Genomic DNA, 18,327 nt, shown 5'->3' with positions numbered 1-18,327 from the left:
AGCCTTTGGAAGGAGGACATGTTGGACATATATTCTATTTTGACACCTACAATCTTACCTTCTTCTGAAGAACGTTAACTTTGCGTTCCTTCACATCTAACATGTCCTTGAGGTCATGGATCTCTCCTGCTTGAGTCCCTTTCTCTTCTGCCATCTCCTGAATCTGCTTTGTCTTCTTATTTAGCATAGTCTCTTTCTCCTCCAGACGCAATCGTAATGCATCCACCTGGATTTAGACATATAGAAACAGGATTTGTTTAGCAAGGAGGGAGAGAAATTTTAGAAAAGAAACTGCACTTGTACAAATAAGTGAGTGTTGTCAAACTGCAAATAGATTCTGATAACTAACATCTCTTCCTTTAAGACTTGAACATACATCAGGTTGTGACAAAACAGTTATACAAGTGGTAGAAGACTGAACAATGAAAATAATCAAATATTTTATTCCCAATTTACACATAATTAACGCTCCTTCTAGGAACATCTGAAACCATACACCTTGGTCTTATAAGATTCAGGTTTGGATTTTTTTCCTCAAGAGTAGAAGCCACTAGAATGCATTTCTTCTCAGCAGCAGCAGTTCTCTCACATGCAGGAAAACTGTCCCTTTATTTGAAACATTACTAATATTCAGAGATTTAAATATTGACTATTAGTACCAAACAGTAACCTTACATTCTGTTATTTAATTAGAATATTACCTCAGGTTGCAAGTAATGGTAGCAAAGGTCTTTGTGGCTACTGCATATTAAAACATAGAAAGAGGACTACCTTACAATGGCTAAGAGTATTGTGGTGTAAACAACAACAAAATAGTTTTAAATGCAATTCTTTTTTTCGCAGGATGCAGAAAAAGTGGAACAAATGACAAACTACAGAATACTGTGGGTGCAATTTGGACTCATAAAGATACTCAGAGCTCCCATGGCATCAATAAATGTAGAAACACACTCTGGGGATTCTGTGGCATCCCTAAACTTCAAAACTGCACGTAGAGAAGTTTCTGCTTTTCCTTCTACGTTTTTCTTGCATAAATGAAACATAGCACTCACAAGACAAAAAATGGGAGAAGGAATCAGAGCTATCTGAATATAAATTTGACAAGAGGAAATAGGTCACCACAGAGCACAGACTAATCTTAAAGACTATTGTGGAATACAAAATCCAACACCCTCAACCTGCTCGAAATACCAAAAGAAACCCACTGACCCCTATCCACTTGGCATTCAAGCAGAACTCAAATCTGCCAGCTTGGCTGCTAGTCTTTTTTGACAGTATCAGGTTTGGTCCCTATTAGCTGAATCTATTACAGGACATAGTCAAAGCAAGTAAACAGGGTGATCTTTGAATTTCTTGGTCCTTCTAAACAGGTCAGACTAGCAGAGACATGAAGCAAAAAGAAGCCTTCGACAACTCCCACTAGAGAATTAATTTAAAGACAGGCAGTATGCTTACTCTATTTTGGACAGCAGTTAGTTTTAAGGTGTCATTCTAATTCCACTTTATTTTAATCTGCTAATGGAAAAGTTGCCTCTAAGGCTCAACAATGACAGTATGTTACTCTTAGAAAAGCCTTTTTTTGTTTTGTCTGATTCCTTTTACGTGGAGCAACAAGCTTTTGCCAGTGGGAGAGTGAGAGCAGCCCTGCTCTTCCAATCAGCACTACAATTCTGCTGCCACCTCTACATCTGGAGCCTTCTCACTTACACATACATTATTAAAATCACATTCCTAACCTCTCACCCAGCTAGTGGGGCATGGAACGTATTGTGCACTGATACGAGAGTAGCACGTATTATCCATATATGATTTATAAGATCGATAGTTTTTATAATGAAAAGTTTAACAGGTGGGTCAGACATTGTCTTCTATTTAAATCACAGAAGTGTTGATTGATCAGGTATGTCCTACTCTGGATATATCCAGTACTGAAGCAAAGAGTTGCTTTTATTCATTCTTGAAGAGAAACTGAAAATCTCCCTCACAAGAAAATCCACATACCCTCAACAGTTGTGTTGCAAAATATTTGAGACGCTCCAGATGCCTTCAGCAAAGCATTAAGTGAATGTTCAACATCTGCAAACAAGAATTTATCCACAGAAAGCTTTCCATTTTCTGATTGATTATTCTCTTTGAACTCTATATTAGCTTATGGTTTGGGGTAAATCGCATTCCTGCTTTTATTTGTGTGAGGTCCCTGCCTAGGAAACCACAAGAAACACTTTCAAGAATATTTTCAAAGGCTGGCAGGACACACAGTCATCACCTTAACACTATTCCTGGCAGAACACTCCACTTGTTTATTCATGTCAACTCAGTTTATGTATAGCATCCACCCACAGTGACAAGAATTGAGGTCTCTGGCAGTCAGGTGATGCCAACTTCAACAAAGTCGGCTTAAGATTTTCTCTGCACATGGAAACGACTAGGCAAACAGCCACCGAGGTGCTGACGCACCTTCTCCCGACTTCTGTGTCTTGGAGGGTGTTGTCTTAACCCAGGTTTAACCTAACTACTTGCACAGTAATAGTCTGCCATGCCTTTAATTATGCATAGCAAATAAAATATTGAAGTGCAGCTCAGGCAACTGCTAGTTCTTTACATAACAAAGCGCTTGCTAACTCAGCCTGCATGTACCATCCAATTTGCCACAGTGCTTTAGTAAAATGAACACATTAGTTGGCATCTGCAACACAACAGCCTTCCTAGGCAAAGACACAATAGAGTCTTCTCCTAGACAATAGTCACTTCACTCGAAGAACTCTGTAGGAAAAACGGAGTTAGGAACCACTGATCTTTCTTCATCAAATTTTCCAGTAGCAGTAAATAATACTCTGCAACACTGTTCCTGATACATTAAGCACACAGAATTTCAACTGGAAACTAGGACTAGAACACTAGTATCTCCATCAATTACCAGAAAAGGTAATGAGACAATATTTAAATTTATTCTTTTTTCCCCCCAGGATTTTGCAATTAGATCAAAGCCATAACTTTATGAATATTAGCAATTCGTATTTTAGGGAAATCACTATCATTTTCAAATGTCCACAGTGGAATAGAAGTTTATGTTCCATTTTCAGAATTGACTAAGGAGCTTGAGTTTCACAACATATTTTTCAAAAATAATTTTTACCAACATCTCTACCATATAGTAGTGATCAGGATATTATTATGACATTGGTGATTCCCACATAGGTTTAGGTAGGTACCGAGAAAAGGCAGTGCTCTACTTTATTCCTGAGATAAAGTGATTCTTCCCACTTAACTGTCATGTGTCCAAACCATGGCTGAACTGTTGATTTACATCAGTGAGCAAAGCCACAGTCTATTCAGTAAGATCAGAAAGTACAATCAAGCCTCACGGTCTCTCTCTAACGGCAAAATTCAAACCTTTTATTTTCTATTGGCATGAGTATGTTACTGATAAAAAAAGGAACAGGTAGAATACCAATCCTGAAATATATGTCCAGAAGTTGCTATGATTTCTAATAACAGCTTAGCTACTTTTTCAGGTAGAGCTTGAAGTAATTCTGTCCTGTCAATGCCAGCACTCAGAATTCAGAGACAACTAAGAAATATGCCAAAGAAGTAAAACTATAGTTTGTATGAGACATGAAACATTGCTTTTACCCTACTATACACACTGTTCGGTAAACTACGCAACTACATGAAATGAAAAATTACATTTTAAAAGGATAAGTTTTGTGACATTTTATTATTATCTTTCAAACGAGTTATAACACAGAAACGGGCTAAGCTGTTTCCCTGGTAGCATAGTTAGTAATTAAGATTTAAGAACTATGTTTACTGACTGATTTTGAATGCAGCAGTGGTTCACAGGGCTTTGTTCTCTATTTTCAACATTAATTTTTCTTATAAATTGTGTTGGAGTTGATTCTTTACCATCCCATACAAATTGTAACAGTATCCATTACAGTCTGTAGAAGAATTCAGAGTGAATTCTCTGAGAACATACAACTCTTAGTCATCTGGCAACTCACACATGACTGTGAGACCATGTCATGGTAGAGGGGTGCACATACTCAGCTTTGTGCAGAGCCTATCTGGTTCTTGTAGAGCTTATAAATTCAGCGCTGGACAGATGCACTATTTCAGGGCCTGCTCGGGTCAGAAAAATAGTTTAATTGTTCTATAATCTCTAGCACAAGCTGTTAACACCTAAAAACAGTGAATTCAGCCCTGTGAACTGAGGTCACTGTTTGCAGCAGTCAGCACAGGTTGTGATGTGATGTAGCTAGCGCTAACAAGCCACGTTGGAAACACCCAGGTCTTGTTCACACATTCCTCATTAAATGTGATGTTATCCCTTACTGTTTCTGATATTGGGAAAGGCAACTATAGTTTCAAAATGCCAGTGCAAGCCCTAATAAGGAAAGACTCTTAGAAAATTTTATGTTCTATTAAGACATTCAGAGTGATTAATATACTTCTGGAGAACTGGATTTACTTCTCTGCTGAAAACAAATCCGAATGTACCATATGGAATAGACTGATTACAGATTCATGCCACCTTGGGCACTATGTAAAAATAAAGGGGAATGTTCTTACTGATTGAACTAACCTCCCTTTGAAGCCACATACTTGCCAGCACAGACCTAAGCTGAAGGGCTCACTGGGGCATAACACAAACTTTACATCGATAGAATTTTAACTCCAAAATAAATATTGATTTATTTTTCGCTTTATTTGCAAAGAGATGGTAAACTCTTAGAACTATTTTTAAAGGTTCTTTCACAAGTTACCCAGCATATCCTCTCCACCCAGTAGCCCTCAAGATAAACATCCCACAAATAGGACACTGTTCTTTGTAGTTCTCCTATGGCAGGTGTAAAATCTAATTTTTGAGATACTGTATCGATGTCTTTTTCTTACCTACTCTCAGTTTTACTTAATGGAAGACTAAAAGGCAAAGGTTTATATGAAGGTATGCTCTTTTCCCTCAAAATGTTTATGTAAACATGAGGTATTTATTATACTTTATTATATTTTAACACTGACCAGTGATGCTAACAAGTGGGACGAGACAAAAATCTCATGCTCCTACCCCTATTCTTGGTGAAAATTCTTGGCTAAAAAGCTGTCTTTTCCTTTAAGAAACAGGTACATCACAGAACATAACAGTAAAAGTCTCCTCAGCATTGTATTTCATTAGCACGTTTCAACCTTACGTTTGAGCAGACTAGCAGACTCGCGAAGGCAGAACGGTTACTCCGTGTGATGACTGAATTGTCGGGCTCTCTGTCAAGAACATCAGCAACAACGAAAAAGATAATCAACAGCTCTTCACATGCCTCAAATCCATACCAGATTACTACATTTTACTGTGGAGAACATGCTAGATTGGAGTTGAATTCGTATTCCAGAGGAAAAAGCCCACAAATCCATAGCCCGTTTACCTCTGTTGCAGAAGCATCATTCTAGAAGAGTATTATTGATGCTTCTACTCCACAGCAACAACTTAGCGAAAGCCAAAGACAGAATGACAGACAGGAAGGGGGAAAGACAAATCATCATTTTTTCAGGGAAAGAGTCAGTTTTGGTTTTGTATTGCATCCTGGTGCTATATGAGAATCTGATTTGGAAGAAATCAGAGGAAAATGATTACTTACTAATACTGCAGGTCAGAGAATAGACTATAATAATTTACTACATTACAAAACTACTGTGGCCTTCTGCTAAAGTAAAATCAAAATGTTTTTAATAACGATTCTAACAAGAGTATATAGCAATGTCTTGTTTCTAACTATTCTAAATTACACATTCTTCAATAAAATTACACATTCTTCAATAAAGACATTTACTTACCATAACAGTTGAAATTATGACAATATATGCCAAGATATTAGTTTTACAAAATTTACGAAAATCTTTAAAACTTGTTAATAAAGTAAGCTGCAGTAAGGACTGCATCTCATGGGCAGAAAAGCATTTAGTTTCTAAAAGCAAGAAATGGAATGTCTCTAGCTTTGTAGGTCTGTTACAGTACTGTGCAGTGAAATAATATAACTATATTATTTTCAATCATTACAATGGATCAAAAATTGCAATTTGTCTTCTAAAACGTTTAGTTACCTAATTTCTAGTTCCAATAATATTGTGAATTCTGATCTCTGTTCAATAATTTTTTAAAATAAACAGGAATAAATCTAGGATACAATCTTGAGTAGCAAAAAAGAATTAATAAATTTAACAAAATTTTTGTGATTGTAAACTGACACATTTTCATAGTTAAACCAACCAATGAAAATGAACCTTACATCAAGTAAATAATCCAAATATCGATATAAAAAAAGACGATCTAAATTAAACTTTATAGCTTACGGAGTAAATCACAACTAAAATCAAAAAAAAATCCATACCAATAGATAATTAGGAAGGCAAGATTTTGTTTGTTTGTGTTTTATAAATTTAATAATAATAATAATAATTTTCTGTTCCAGAAAAGCTAAGGACCTTGGTACCTTTTCATCTGCTACCTCCTTCCTATTCATCAACCTCAAATTAATTACCCACCTCAAATTATCTAGTAATATAATCAGATTTAAACAAAGAATAATAATTCTCAACTTAGTATTTTAAAACTTCTGTCTTTATTTTGGTCCTAGAGATGAACTTATGGACCCTGTCTGCTCTTCTTTCTCTGTCTATGCAAGCTAAGTCTGGTGAAGATACTATCTCTTCCTGTAAGATTTGCTTTACATACAGTCTTTGGCTATCACTGCAACAGCACTACTAGACTGCAGAATCTGCACTACTATGAACAGATTCTGCAATTTCAGCCTCTACATAAATCAGAGAATTATCACAAAAGCTATCTTAGAACAGCCATAGATACTTATTATACAACTTTTATCTCTGCATGTCAAGAAATTTTACTCATAGATTAACTGAACATAGCTAAAGAAAACCTACATTAGTAGAAAATGTTTGAACAAATTCTATCAGACTCTGCATTATGGGATCTTTCTACCAATGTTACCCCCAAATTCCCTTGTATACCTATTTCCTAGCTCTTTTGGTATTTTATGGTTTTAGCTGTAACAATTTAAAAGATCTTTTGATGCATGACTGCCATCTTTTGGACTTTTCCAAGCACTACAATCATCCATGACTGGATTGAAATGCTGTGATAACACATTTCATATTTATTGTTCAAGAATTTCAAGAAGCAATAAATGCATATGTTCATTAACCATTTCACTTGATAACTACAGTTGCATCTTATGTAATATGATAATTCATTAAACATTCGTTTTCAAATCTCAAATTTATAAAAATACATTTTCTTTGGCTTGGAATGTGCACCAGAAAACAAGAAACTCTGTATTTCAGGTGTAAGCACAGGCTTACATGCAAGAGTCCCTGTACATGTTGACAGTACCAATGAAGCTACAGCTCACTGTATACCACTGGATTACTCTTTCTTTGCTCTCATTTAGCTATACACACACATGCCCCCCCCCTTTTTTTTTCTTTTAAACCATCAGTCCTGTAGCCTAGAGAATCCAGAATGATTATCAGAGAAACAATGTACAGCAATGTGTTCAGAAACAGCAGTACTAAATCATTATGGGACAGAGTACACTGCACCACAAATTCCTTAGAGAGAAAAAGTGTACAATCTCATCAAGAAGAAAAAACCCTTTTTGTCTCTTCAACTATGGAAAGCCAACAAGTACAGAACATCCCATTTTACCTCTGTCTGTAGGATGGCAGCTCTCTGCTCTTTAGCTGTAAGAGACTCTTTCAGAACTTCAATATGCTGCTTGCTGTCTGAGAACTGATTTGTGAGTGTCTCCAGCTTTGTCTGCAAGGCGAGCAACTCTGTATCTTTGCGTGACAGCTCCTGTTTCACCTGACCAATCTGAGCAAGAAAGGAAAAGTGGAAAAAAGAAAAAAACAATTATTAATTTATATCTTTGCTAAAACAATAACTAAATCTTCACACAACTACCAGGAAAAGGTATGATAGCCTCAAGTTATCCCACAGAGCTTTAAAGCCTTCAGCTATCTTGAATGAAAGGTTAGTGAAAAAACATGTCATGAGCAGAAGATATCAGGAGAAAAAGGGGGAAGCAATAGAATTAATTTTGCAAGAAAGGTTCTTTTTAATGGAGTCAATCTTTTCTTAGCCATCTTTCAAAGGACTGACAAAAAGAAGTTACTTAGTAGGAATTAGCTTTTAATGAAGGTGAAGCAGAACTGTAACGAGAATGCATTACCCAACAGTATCAGAAACGATGAGATACCTACAGATTTTCTCTTAAAAGAATGATGTTTATTTTTAAATGTCAACCCAGTGAGGTTTTGTCTCCCACTTTTCCATTTATCAGTCAAACCGCATGTTTGCAGAGTATGTAATTGAAAAACACATTTATTTTTCACATTATTCACAAAATTAGCATTTTGCTCTTCTAAGAAATACTCTTTAATTTAGTAAACTTTCTTAAAGCAGGTGCAAGAGACTGTTTTTGGAATTGCACATTATTCAGAGCAATTTCTTAGATTTAATTTGTAAATCAAATCAGTATGGAAATTCCAATTAATTTCAACAAATATAGGTTGGATTGTCATTATAATAAGCAACTAGGAAGAAATTTTAAAAGTAAAGCATTAAAAGATGAGATCACATCACCTTCTAAATGTAATCATTATCCAGAATAACTTTGATGCAAACTTTAAGAAAAATATGTATTTTAATAAAGAGGACAGGAAAGTCTACACATAGACTTATATCCAAGTTTTTAACTTTCTGGTTTGCCTTTGAATATTCTCATATTTTATTCTCATTGAATAAAATAGCAGTTTGCTTTACTTCTACATATCATTTAGTAGAAGTGGACATATCTTTAAAAACATAAAAGTTTCCTCTTTTTTATCTTGAATAAATTTGCTTGTGACATAAAAACCCCTTAACTCCAGATGTGTAGTGTCAAAATGGAAATTGAAGGACAACATGAATAAACAAAAAAAATTGTCCAGGTCATCTTTCACTTTTGGGAATGTGTCAAGAATAAAAATAAACTAATATAAACTATAGAGTAAATTACATTTTAAATTGTAATAAACTGACATCCTATTAAGAACAGATGGAAGAAAAGGCTTGGGCAAATGTGTTCCCATCCTGACAACACTGTTTCAATAATAGACTATTAAAGAAAGAATACTTCACTAAAAGTATTAAAATAGCAGCAAAAGATGTCATGAAGGACTCCTGTGTTCCAGTGTGAAATAGTGTAAACGAGGAGATAAGGAAGAAGGGGAGAGGAATAAGGAGGACATTTTTCTCTTAAAAAAAAGTTTGTTTTTTAAATGGAGAAATGGGACAGAAGAAGAATTTTATTTAGAGAACTACTAGATAGTGTATTGCTCTCTTAAATGAAAGAGAGCTTTTTTTCTACTTCCAACCACAAGTAAACCACAACTATGGTTTTACCATCCTTTTACAAAGATACAAAAATATACATAGTAGCATTATTTCTCCTGTCAGATACTGACCAATAAAACCAGTTGCATTGTACTGGTAGGCTCAGTAGAATAACAGAGAAAATATAAAATATTTAATAGTAGTTATGTTTTCTGCAGTCTCTAAAGAAAAAAGCTTCCTAAAAATTGCAGATGATGCACACTTCTTCAATTAGTAGGTAGCACAAATTACAGTAAAACTTTAAACTTCATCAGTTTGGTCTTTCTTTGGAAAGAGAAATTCTCTTTCAGGCCATCTTAAAAGAGATGTTTATCCTAAATACTCCTGATCTGATGAAATGTTTTCATCTGAATACAACCATACTCTACTACATTAAAATTCCCAAGCACCTCTGTAAGACTATTCTCTCCAAAAATCCTTGTTTCAGAGCTGTAAGCTTGCATCGCCAATGTGTTAAAGCTCTGTGGCAGAATGCAGTTTATACCACTTCAATTTGCAAAGGAATTTCAGGTAGCATGAGGTGCTCACATCTCTCTGCTCTATGAGGCATTCCAATCACTCAGCAAAACTTCCACAGCAAAGGAAGACCCTAAATTCATGCTGCTAAAGTCATCCTGTTAGTTTTTAAGTGTTCAGCATCCAATCTTTGCTGCATGTGTGTGTGTGTGCATGTGTGCGTCTGTGTGTGAAATAGTGTTAAGAGGGTTCAGCACATACTTTTTTAACAGTTATTAGAATCTCTGAAAGTCTAGCCCCAAAATGGGTGCTGAATACTTTTGAAAATCTGTTTCAATAGAAAAGAATAAATTAAAGCTAAAATAGAACACACTGTTAAAAACCAAGTAACTGCGCGTTCTGAAGAGTGATGTTACGCACCAGAATGGTGTGAACAAAGGCAGCTACAGAACTGAGCAGGCTGTTAGTTCTACTGTTACATAAAGTAGTGAAAAAGGTAATGGAAGAAAAGTAAAGGCTACCCGAGAAGCCAAAGAGCTAGCAAGCCCCAGTGAACGGCCACTGCACACAAAAGATAAATCTTACGGCAGAGACCTCGGCCTGAAGACCAGCCGCTCTTTTTTTCAGGTCCTCCCCTTGAGCCTCTTTGGCACTTAGCTCTTCCTTCAGTTGTTCTACCTGTCACGACATTGTTACTCTTTTAAATGTTTAACATTTGTCATCTTCTGGTCGGAATGTTTCAACTCAAGTAACTAAAAGTGACAAAGAACTAAACAGCAGATCAACATTGCTCACTCATTTTCTCCTCCGTTCTTCATTAAGTCTTCTCAAAAGTTTAAAGTCTCTGTAGTTTCATATGAGCTGCCAGACAGGAATTTGATTATGAAACAAAAATGGATTCTATAAACAGTTATGCTTATGTTTATATATGTCAAAAACTGGGCCCTTTACCCAGCAATTTTGAAACTGGAATCAATAAGGAAATTAGGACAAGAATAGAGAGATCATGTTTTTCCAATTTGAGAGAAATGTAGTATACTGAAAAAACAAATTTTGTGCATTTACAAAACAAGACAGGATTGCAAGACATGAAAACTGGAGCTGGTTATGAGTCACAAGCAAAAAGCTATCAAAAAGGAGCAAATTTGCTGCAGAAAAGAAGTGAACAGACACAGGAGATAAGACAGATTCAGAAATCAATCAAATAGCTGAATAGACCTAGCAGGCCCATAGAGGGATAGGAGGAGAAGTAAAAGTGAGTTGCTATTACAGAAAGAAGAAAGAAAAAGGGAAGAAAGGATGGAGGGAAGACGTGCTAAAGTGTTCCCTCCTTTCCTAATTTGGAAGGTGGTATTCTTCAGTTTCTGGAAGCAATTCAGTGGAATGAAGGACCAAAGTGTAAAAGAACAGACATCCTTATCCTGAGGTAAATTACTTGGCTGGAGTGAGAAAAGTTGAAGAAATACACTTACTACACACTTCTGCTTCAGGGAAAGTAATACCTGTGTTTCTCCAAGATATTTTCTCCATTGTTCTTTTTTAAACAAGTGATATCAAATAGGACAAGCGCAGCGGGTTATAGCTTTCCAGGACCTAGCAGAGTAATTTTCAACCTCTGGTCTAAAGATTCACATGCTGCTTTTAAGGGTTTGTAAAAGCTAACTAAGAAAAGCAAGACTCTTGACAATATAGTTATATTTATTGGACAAGGTAATCTGCATCTCCATTAGAAAATCCATTAGAAAATTTTAGAGTCTAACTAAGATCAAGAAATATTTCTTTGGGAAAAACAAAGCACGAATTGACATTTGATTACAGACATTCCTGTAATCTGTGCCCGTCTTTATGCCTGAGGACCAGCATGGTCCTCTCACAGCTATATCTGTCCTGAGGCACATATATTCCCAACTGTATAAATTCATATTGCCACCATCACTGCTGTAGAATCTATTCATATTCTAATTCCATTATTGTAAAAAGAGTGTAAAGGAAAGCCATTAAATCAATAGTTCATGCTCTTTTCATTCTTCAGATAATAAAAAGATATTTTAGTTATAGTACAGTTTATTTAACAGATCATAAAAATAAATTCTCTTCTTGACCTTATGGAATCATCATTACATCACTCTGAAATTTAAGTTTAAAGTTCTCTTAAATATTTTAAAGTTATTCTAGTCACTTCAAGGCAGAAAACAAATACTGCCCTGCTATTTCCTAGCACTTGCACAGGAATCCAGATCCTAAATATTTTCCTTAGTTGGGTATGAAAATTCTCACATCCATTCACTATGGCTCAGTTTATTTTAATACTGTTGCTGTTTTCTCAATACCTTATTTTTCATGAATTTGGAATGACTACGGTACACCTCCATTTGCTTCATTTCCTCTTCACGTTCTTCTGTGCTCAAAGCTCCATTTGACTTCAACATTTGAATCTCCTCTTCCAAGTCCCGGAGGCCACGCTCCATGGAAGAAATTTTTGAATCCTGAAAAGGTTCAGAAGATACAAATAGTGATACACAATTAAATGACTTGTTAATACACCATGGGAGGTACAAGATGAAAAGAGTTTTTTGGAGACATGCATCCACCTCTGAAATTTACCTTCATGTTCCTACGGAAAAGAGCCTATTTCTCTTTACATAGTAGCTGTCTAAGTGCTTAAGTACTCATTTTTCAAGTTTTTATACCTTTCACAGAATCACAGAGTGGTTGAAGTTGGGAGATCATCCACTTTGGAGATCACCTAGTCCAACCATTCTTTTAAAGAAAGCAAGAATTTATCATTGGAAAAAAACATAGCTAGGGACAGTATATAAGGGAATACAAATAAGGGAATACAAAAAAACATTGTCTTGTAAATCAGGGCCAGCATAAATTAGAGAGAGGCAATTCTACCTGAATATGTAGCAGAATATGCCTGCAAGAATGGCACAAAATGAGTTTGCATGAGATCACAAATGGAGAACATTAAAAGAATCATAAGCAAAGAAGAAATGCAGCAATCTAGTTTTGAGTGAATAAAGTAGCAGAGAATGCTCAATTACCTAGTTCATACATAGAATATTTAAAAATATTTCCATAAATTTTCCATAAAAAAATTACACCTGGAACAATGAGAAAATCTATCTGCCATCTTCCCCATAGTTTTACAGAATGAACAGAGGTTTTCAGTCTATTTGGTTTACTGTTTCTTTAGAAGCCTCATGCGTTAGGAATAGCATGAACTGTTTCCTACAGCACATAGAGTTTCCTGTGTACTAGTGAATATACATAAGCATTTAGGAAATGCAAATCTTAGAGCAGTCATCTGTTTTACTAAGTTACTCAGTTTCTCCAACAGTTTTTTTTCTTTCCTGAAATACAGGTGGTATTTGAAACTACCGTCCACTCCTTCACAGAGCAATCATTCATCAACACTTATTTTTTTCTGTTAGGCAAAGTACAGTTGAATAAAGCATGAAAGATTTTCATATATAGGTTTTCATTCATGAGATAAGATTGTTCTAAAGTACCATTATGAAGATCTAGTCTTATCCCCCGATTAATTTTTGATGTTTAAGATAAAATTGGCAAAGGAGACTTTTGCAACAAGAAATTATAGTAGTAGTAAGGTGAAGTACAATGTTGCAGTTTACAACAGCATTTTATTTCAACATGCTCATCATTTCCCCAAAATACCTGTGTTTCTCTTTTGATAGTGCAGACAGCTTATTATTACCAGATCATCAATTATCTTTAACAGCTAGGGACCATGAAAAAGACTAACGAAAGACAGTAGAAGATCCAGAGCAGAAAGAACAGAAATGGCTATGGAAAAAAATAAGATGGAATGGAAAGAAAGAGTTGGAAGGGGAAAAAAGAAGGAAAAGAAAAGAGAAATGGGCAGATAGAGAAGCAGGGAGAAAGTGAAAGAAATAGAAGGGAATCGTTTCCAGTTTTTACACTATATTGGTCTAAATCCTACCTGTTTGATCTATTTTATGGATCATACAATGAGAAATATGATTACTCAAAGATGTATAAATTGCACACTCCACTTGTGATTCAGTTCTTGGCAAATAGCCATTGTTCCATTAAATATCTGAGCTAATGGTTTAAGAATTCAATTACATACATAATTCATCTACAGAAGTTAGGTTTAAGGTGATACATGGGCATCTCTCTGCTTATATAACCCACTCTTTAAGTGGGTTTGGAGGTTGCAAACAGCTAGCTTTGTTGACACACACTATACAGAGCAATGATATTTCAAAGGTTGATACTACAAAAACAAAACAGCCCATGTCAGTGTAAAGACCTATTAATCCATCATTCTCATCCGAATAATACAACAGACTTTTAGTCAGCTGAAAGAAATCATATATGCTGCCGCACGCAGATAGAAGGTAGATTTCTACAATACCATGAAATAGTTTATCTTCATTGATCAATAAATATCTTGAAAAGATTTATTCTAAATTAAAAGACTGACACAAGTATGGTATTTGATACAATCAGCTTTCTTACAAAAAACTATATTCAAAGAATACAGAATCACTCCAAAGTATATGGAATCATTTACCTTCATCTCAATAACAGTTTGCAGAGCTTTTGTCTTGGCTGAGTCAGGAGCGTTTTCGAATCGACGATGCACCTCCTGTACCAGTAGGAAACAAGGAAGAGTTAGCCTAACGGCATTTTGTCCTGTTTATCAATTACAAGCAAAATTACTGCAACGTTCTCTAATACGTAGCATATTCAAAGCTGTTTTCTGATATAAGTGTCAACTGATATTTTGTTTTAAGATTCCTCATAAAAAGAAAGGATAAACCAAAGCTCATTCAACAGAATCATCAACTCAGTTACAAAGGCACAGGAGAAAATGCATCTTTAACCACCTGTTCACAAAAAATAAACTGCTGAAATGGCAGTTAAACCTACAAAAAAAACTTACTATCTCCCTGATAAACTAATCAAGCTAATCTAAATTTTTACTAGCTTCTCACAGAAGACAAATATATTTTCATTTATTTGGTTAGATTCTTAACAAAAATAATAATGTTGTAGTTTGTTTTAACAAGCCATATGATGTAACTGTATTGGTAATTCTCTTTTTCAAATTTTTTACCCCAGAGTAGCAACACTTAGTTACGTATGATGAATATCTCTGCCCACAGCGGCTAGAAGGTAGCTGAAAGCATATGACTGGAGAGTGCATTGCTCTAGAAGCTCAGTGTGTGCGAAGGGGAGGATACAAATGCCCATGTGATATCACTGTTGATGTGAATTCACAAAGTTGGCATATTTCAAAGAGCTCTCTAAGAAATAAAATGGCAGAGAACTGAAACAGCTCGTCCTACCATAGAAAGTTATTAGAGGTTTAAACCAACAACTGGGAAAACAGGAGACACTCCACTTTTTCACTATTTGCCTTAAAATAATATTATACTTATGCCATACACTAATATTAAAGGAGAGCATGTTAATACTGTGAGACTGCTGCTATTAAATAGATGAAAATACTTTGGTGCCTATACAATGAGTGCCAATATCAAATTGCATATAAAAACATGAATAAACTCGTATCGTTTAGTTCTCTGCTCCCTCACCCCACGCCCCTAAAAGACAAATCCAAAAAGCCATCTCCAAATTTGTATATTCACAGAGATAGTGAAGAAAGATAACAATTATATATGGTACTTATAAAAGTAACTTACTCCATATCATGAATTATTTGAATGAGAAAAAGCCTGTAGTGCTTTTCAAAATATTGAAAACTACTTATCCTGTTGTAAGTCAGTGTTAAGTGTTCCTATGCTGCTGCTGCAGTGAGTGAGGTGGAAACACATAGTGATTTGACAAACAAGAATTTCGCATAGATCTTGCGCAACAAAATTTGCATAGGTTTATGTCTGAAAATGGAAACAACAAAAAAATCTAGTAAAAGGCTTTCTGTCTTTAAAAACTATATTTGTGTATTTCCTGAGAATCTGTTTTTTACAGATAGGCTTGCAGTTTAGGATGATTTTTTTTTTTTTTTTTAGTAACAGTGTCCTGGAAAAATAAATCAGAAAATCACTCAAAATATCACAGAATGGTTGAGGTTGGAAGGGACCTCTGGAGATAATCTAGTGCAATCCCCCTGCTCAAGCAAGGGGGCCTAGAGTACATTGCTCAGGACCCTGTCCAGGTAGCTTTTGAATATCTCGAAGGATGGAGACTACACAACCTCTCTGCGTAACCAGTTCACAATAAAGATGATTTTCCTCATGTTCAGTCAGAACTTCCTGTGTTTCTGCCTGTTCTCATTGCCTCTCGTTCTATCACTTGCGAGCAGTGAGAAGAGTCTGGCCTCATCTTCTTTATACCTTCCCTTCAGATATTTATACACATTGATAAAATCCCGTCTTTTCTTCTCCAGGCTGAACAGGCCCAGTTCTCACAGCCTTTCTTTGTATGTGAGATACTCCAGTCTCTTCATCATCTTTGTAGCCCTTCATTGGACTCTGTCCAGTAGCTCCATGTCTCTCTTGTGCTGGAGAGCTCAGAAATGGACACAGTACTCCAGATGCGATCTCACCAGCACTGAATAAAGGGAGAAGATTATTCCACTGACCTGCTGACAATGCTCTTCCTAATGTACCCCAGGAGACCACTGGCCTTCTTGGCCACAAAGGCACATTGCTGGCTCATGGTCAACTTGCTGTCCATCAGAACTCTCAGGTCCTTCTCCACATAGCTGCTTTCCAGCAGGTCAGCCCCCAGCCTGTACTGGTGCATAGGGTTATTCCTCCCTAGGTGCAGGACCCTGCACTTGCCTTTGTTGAACTTCATGACATTCCTCTCTGCCAAATTTTCCAGCCTGTCAAGGTTCCTCTGAGTGGCAGCACAGCCCTCTGGTGCACCAACCACTACTCCCAGTTTTATATCAACAGCAAACTTGCTGGGAGCACACTCTGTCCCTTCATCTAGGTCACTGATGAATTAGTTGAACAATACCAGACCTAGTATTGACCTGAAGGGACATAGCTAGCTACAGGTCTCCAACTAGACTTAGTGCCACTGATCAGAATCCTCTGAACTCTGCCATTCAGTCAGTTCTCAATTCACCTCACTGCCCTCTCATCTAACCTGCACTTTCTGAGCTTGCCTAGGAGGATGTAATGGGAAATGGTGTCAAATGCTTTACTGAAATCAAGCAAAACAACATCCACTGCTCTCCCCTCTCATCTACTCAGCCAGTCATCACATCATAGAAGGCTATCTATCAGATTGGTTAAGCAGGATTTTCCCTTGGTGAATCCATGCTGACTACTGATCATCATCTTATCCTTCACCTGCTTAGAGAAGGAGTCCGGGATGCTCCTTCACCTTTCCAGGGATGGAGGTGAGGTTGACTGGCCTGTAGTTCCCTGGGTCCTCCTTCTTGACCTTTTTGAAGACTAGAGTGATACTTGCTTTCTTCCAATCTTCAGGCACATCTCTCGATCTCCATGACCTTTTAAAGATTTTTGAGAGTGGACTAGCAATGATGTCTACCAGCTTCCTCAGCACTCACGGGTGCATCCCATCAGGACCCATGGACTTGTGGGTGTCACATCTGCCTAAATGATCTCTAACCCAATCTTCCTTCACTAAGGGAAAGTCCTCCTTTCTCTAGACTTTCTTCTTGGTCTCCAGGCTCTGGGGTTCCTGACAGCTGGCCTTAGCAGTAAAGACTGAAGCAAAGGCAGCATTCGGTATCTCTGTCTTCTTTGTATCCTTTGTCATCAGGGCCCCTGCCCCATTCATTAGCAAACCTACATTCTCCCTAGTCTTCCTCCTGTTGCTGATGTATTTAAGGAAGCCACTTGTTTCTCTTATACTCAGTAGACATCTTGAGAGTCTCTGGTCATGTATCACTGACAGCATATGGATCAGAGTGGAACAATACTGTTATTATTCTGCTTAACTGTACCTGTGTTTACATCATGGGTATACTCCAATCCAAACAGTTTAGCCAAAGACTTTTCTCTTGGCTCAGCATCTGCTCTGTCTGCATGTAACATATATGCCCGAAGAAAGGACAGTGTAATTCCTCTCCACTGTTCTCAAGTGCTGGCTGAACTGTAGCAACACCACCATATCTCAGCGCCAGCCTTCCACCCCGTTTGCCTCTAAGACTCTTCAGCTTTCACATCTGGCTTCTGCTATAGTTACCAGCCTGTTTTTTTTTTTTTTTTTTTTTGCCTGCAGTCATACTCCCTCCATCCCTCAGCGCTCTCACCAGTAGCTATCCCAAAAAACATGATCCTTGGCCCTTCACTGTAGAGAGCGATCTCACCAACTGCCTTCCTCAAGATAGCTGTGATATATTGTCTCGACAACTCTCTCTAACCTGTTGATACAAGAATTGCACCATAATTTTAAGATATTGCCAGTCCTTCTCATGAGCTGTA

At 36.7% G+C, this 18,327-nt stretch overlaps 1 protein-coding gene across 5 annotated transcripts in view; it reads right to left on the bottom strand.

Moving 5' to 3' along the window:
- The window catches only part of ERC1 (ELKS/RAB6-interacting/CAST family member 1), a 302,330-nt gene that overhangs the window by 212,459 nt on the left and 71,544 nt on the right, over positions 1–18,327 (bottom strand). For 3 of the 5 annotated variants that reach the window (XR_009960212.1, XM_062590517.1, XM_062590533.1), the window contains exons 4-8: positions 14,472–14,546; positions 12,238–12,393; positions 10,502–10,585; positions 7,721–7,888; positions 59–226 (exon numbers count right to left, since the gene is read on the bottom strand). Coding sequence is in view for 4 of the 5 variants with exons in the window: in XM_062590517.1 (XP_062446501.1) it covers positions 59–226; positions 7,721–7,888; positions 10,502–10,585; positions 12,238–12,393; positions 14,472–14,546 (651 nt within the window). In the remaining variant the exon portion in view is untranslated. The remainder of the gene's footprint in view (positions 1–58; positions 227–7,720; positions 7,889–10,501; positions 10,586–12,237; positions 12,394–14,471; positions 14,547–18,327) is intronic. The other 2 variants (XM_062590542.1, XM_062590553.1) reach the window with 1 other exon arrangement.

This window comes from Rhea pennata, chromosome 1 (assembly GCF_028389875.1).
Source record: "Rhea pennata isolate bPtePen1 chromosome 1, bPtePen1.pri, whole genome shotgun sequence".
Classification (NCBI taxonomy): domain Eukaryota; kingdom Metazoa; phylum Chordata; class Aves; order Rheiformes; family Rheidae; genus Rhea; species Rhea pennata.
Note: the sequence above shows the minus strand (reverse complement) of the source record. Positions and strands in the feature narration are given on the sequence as shown.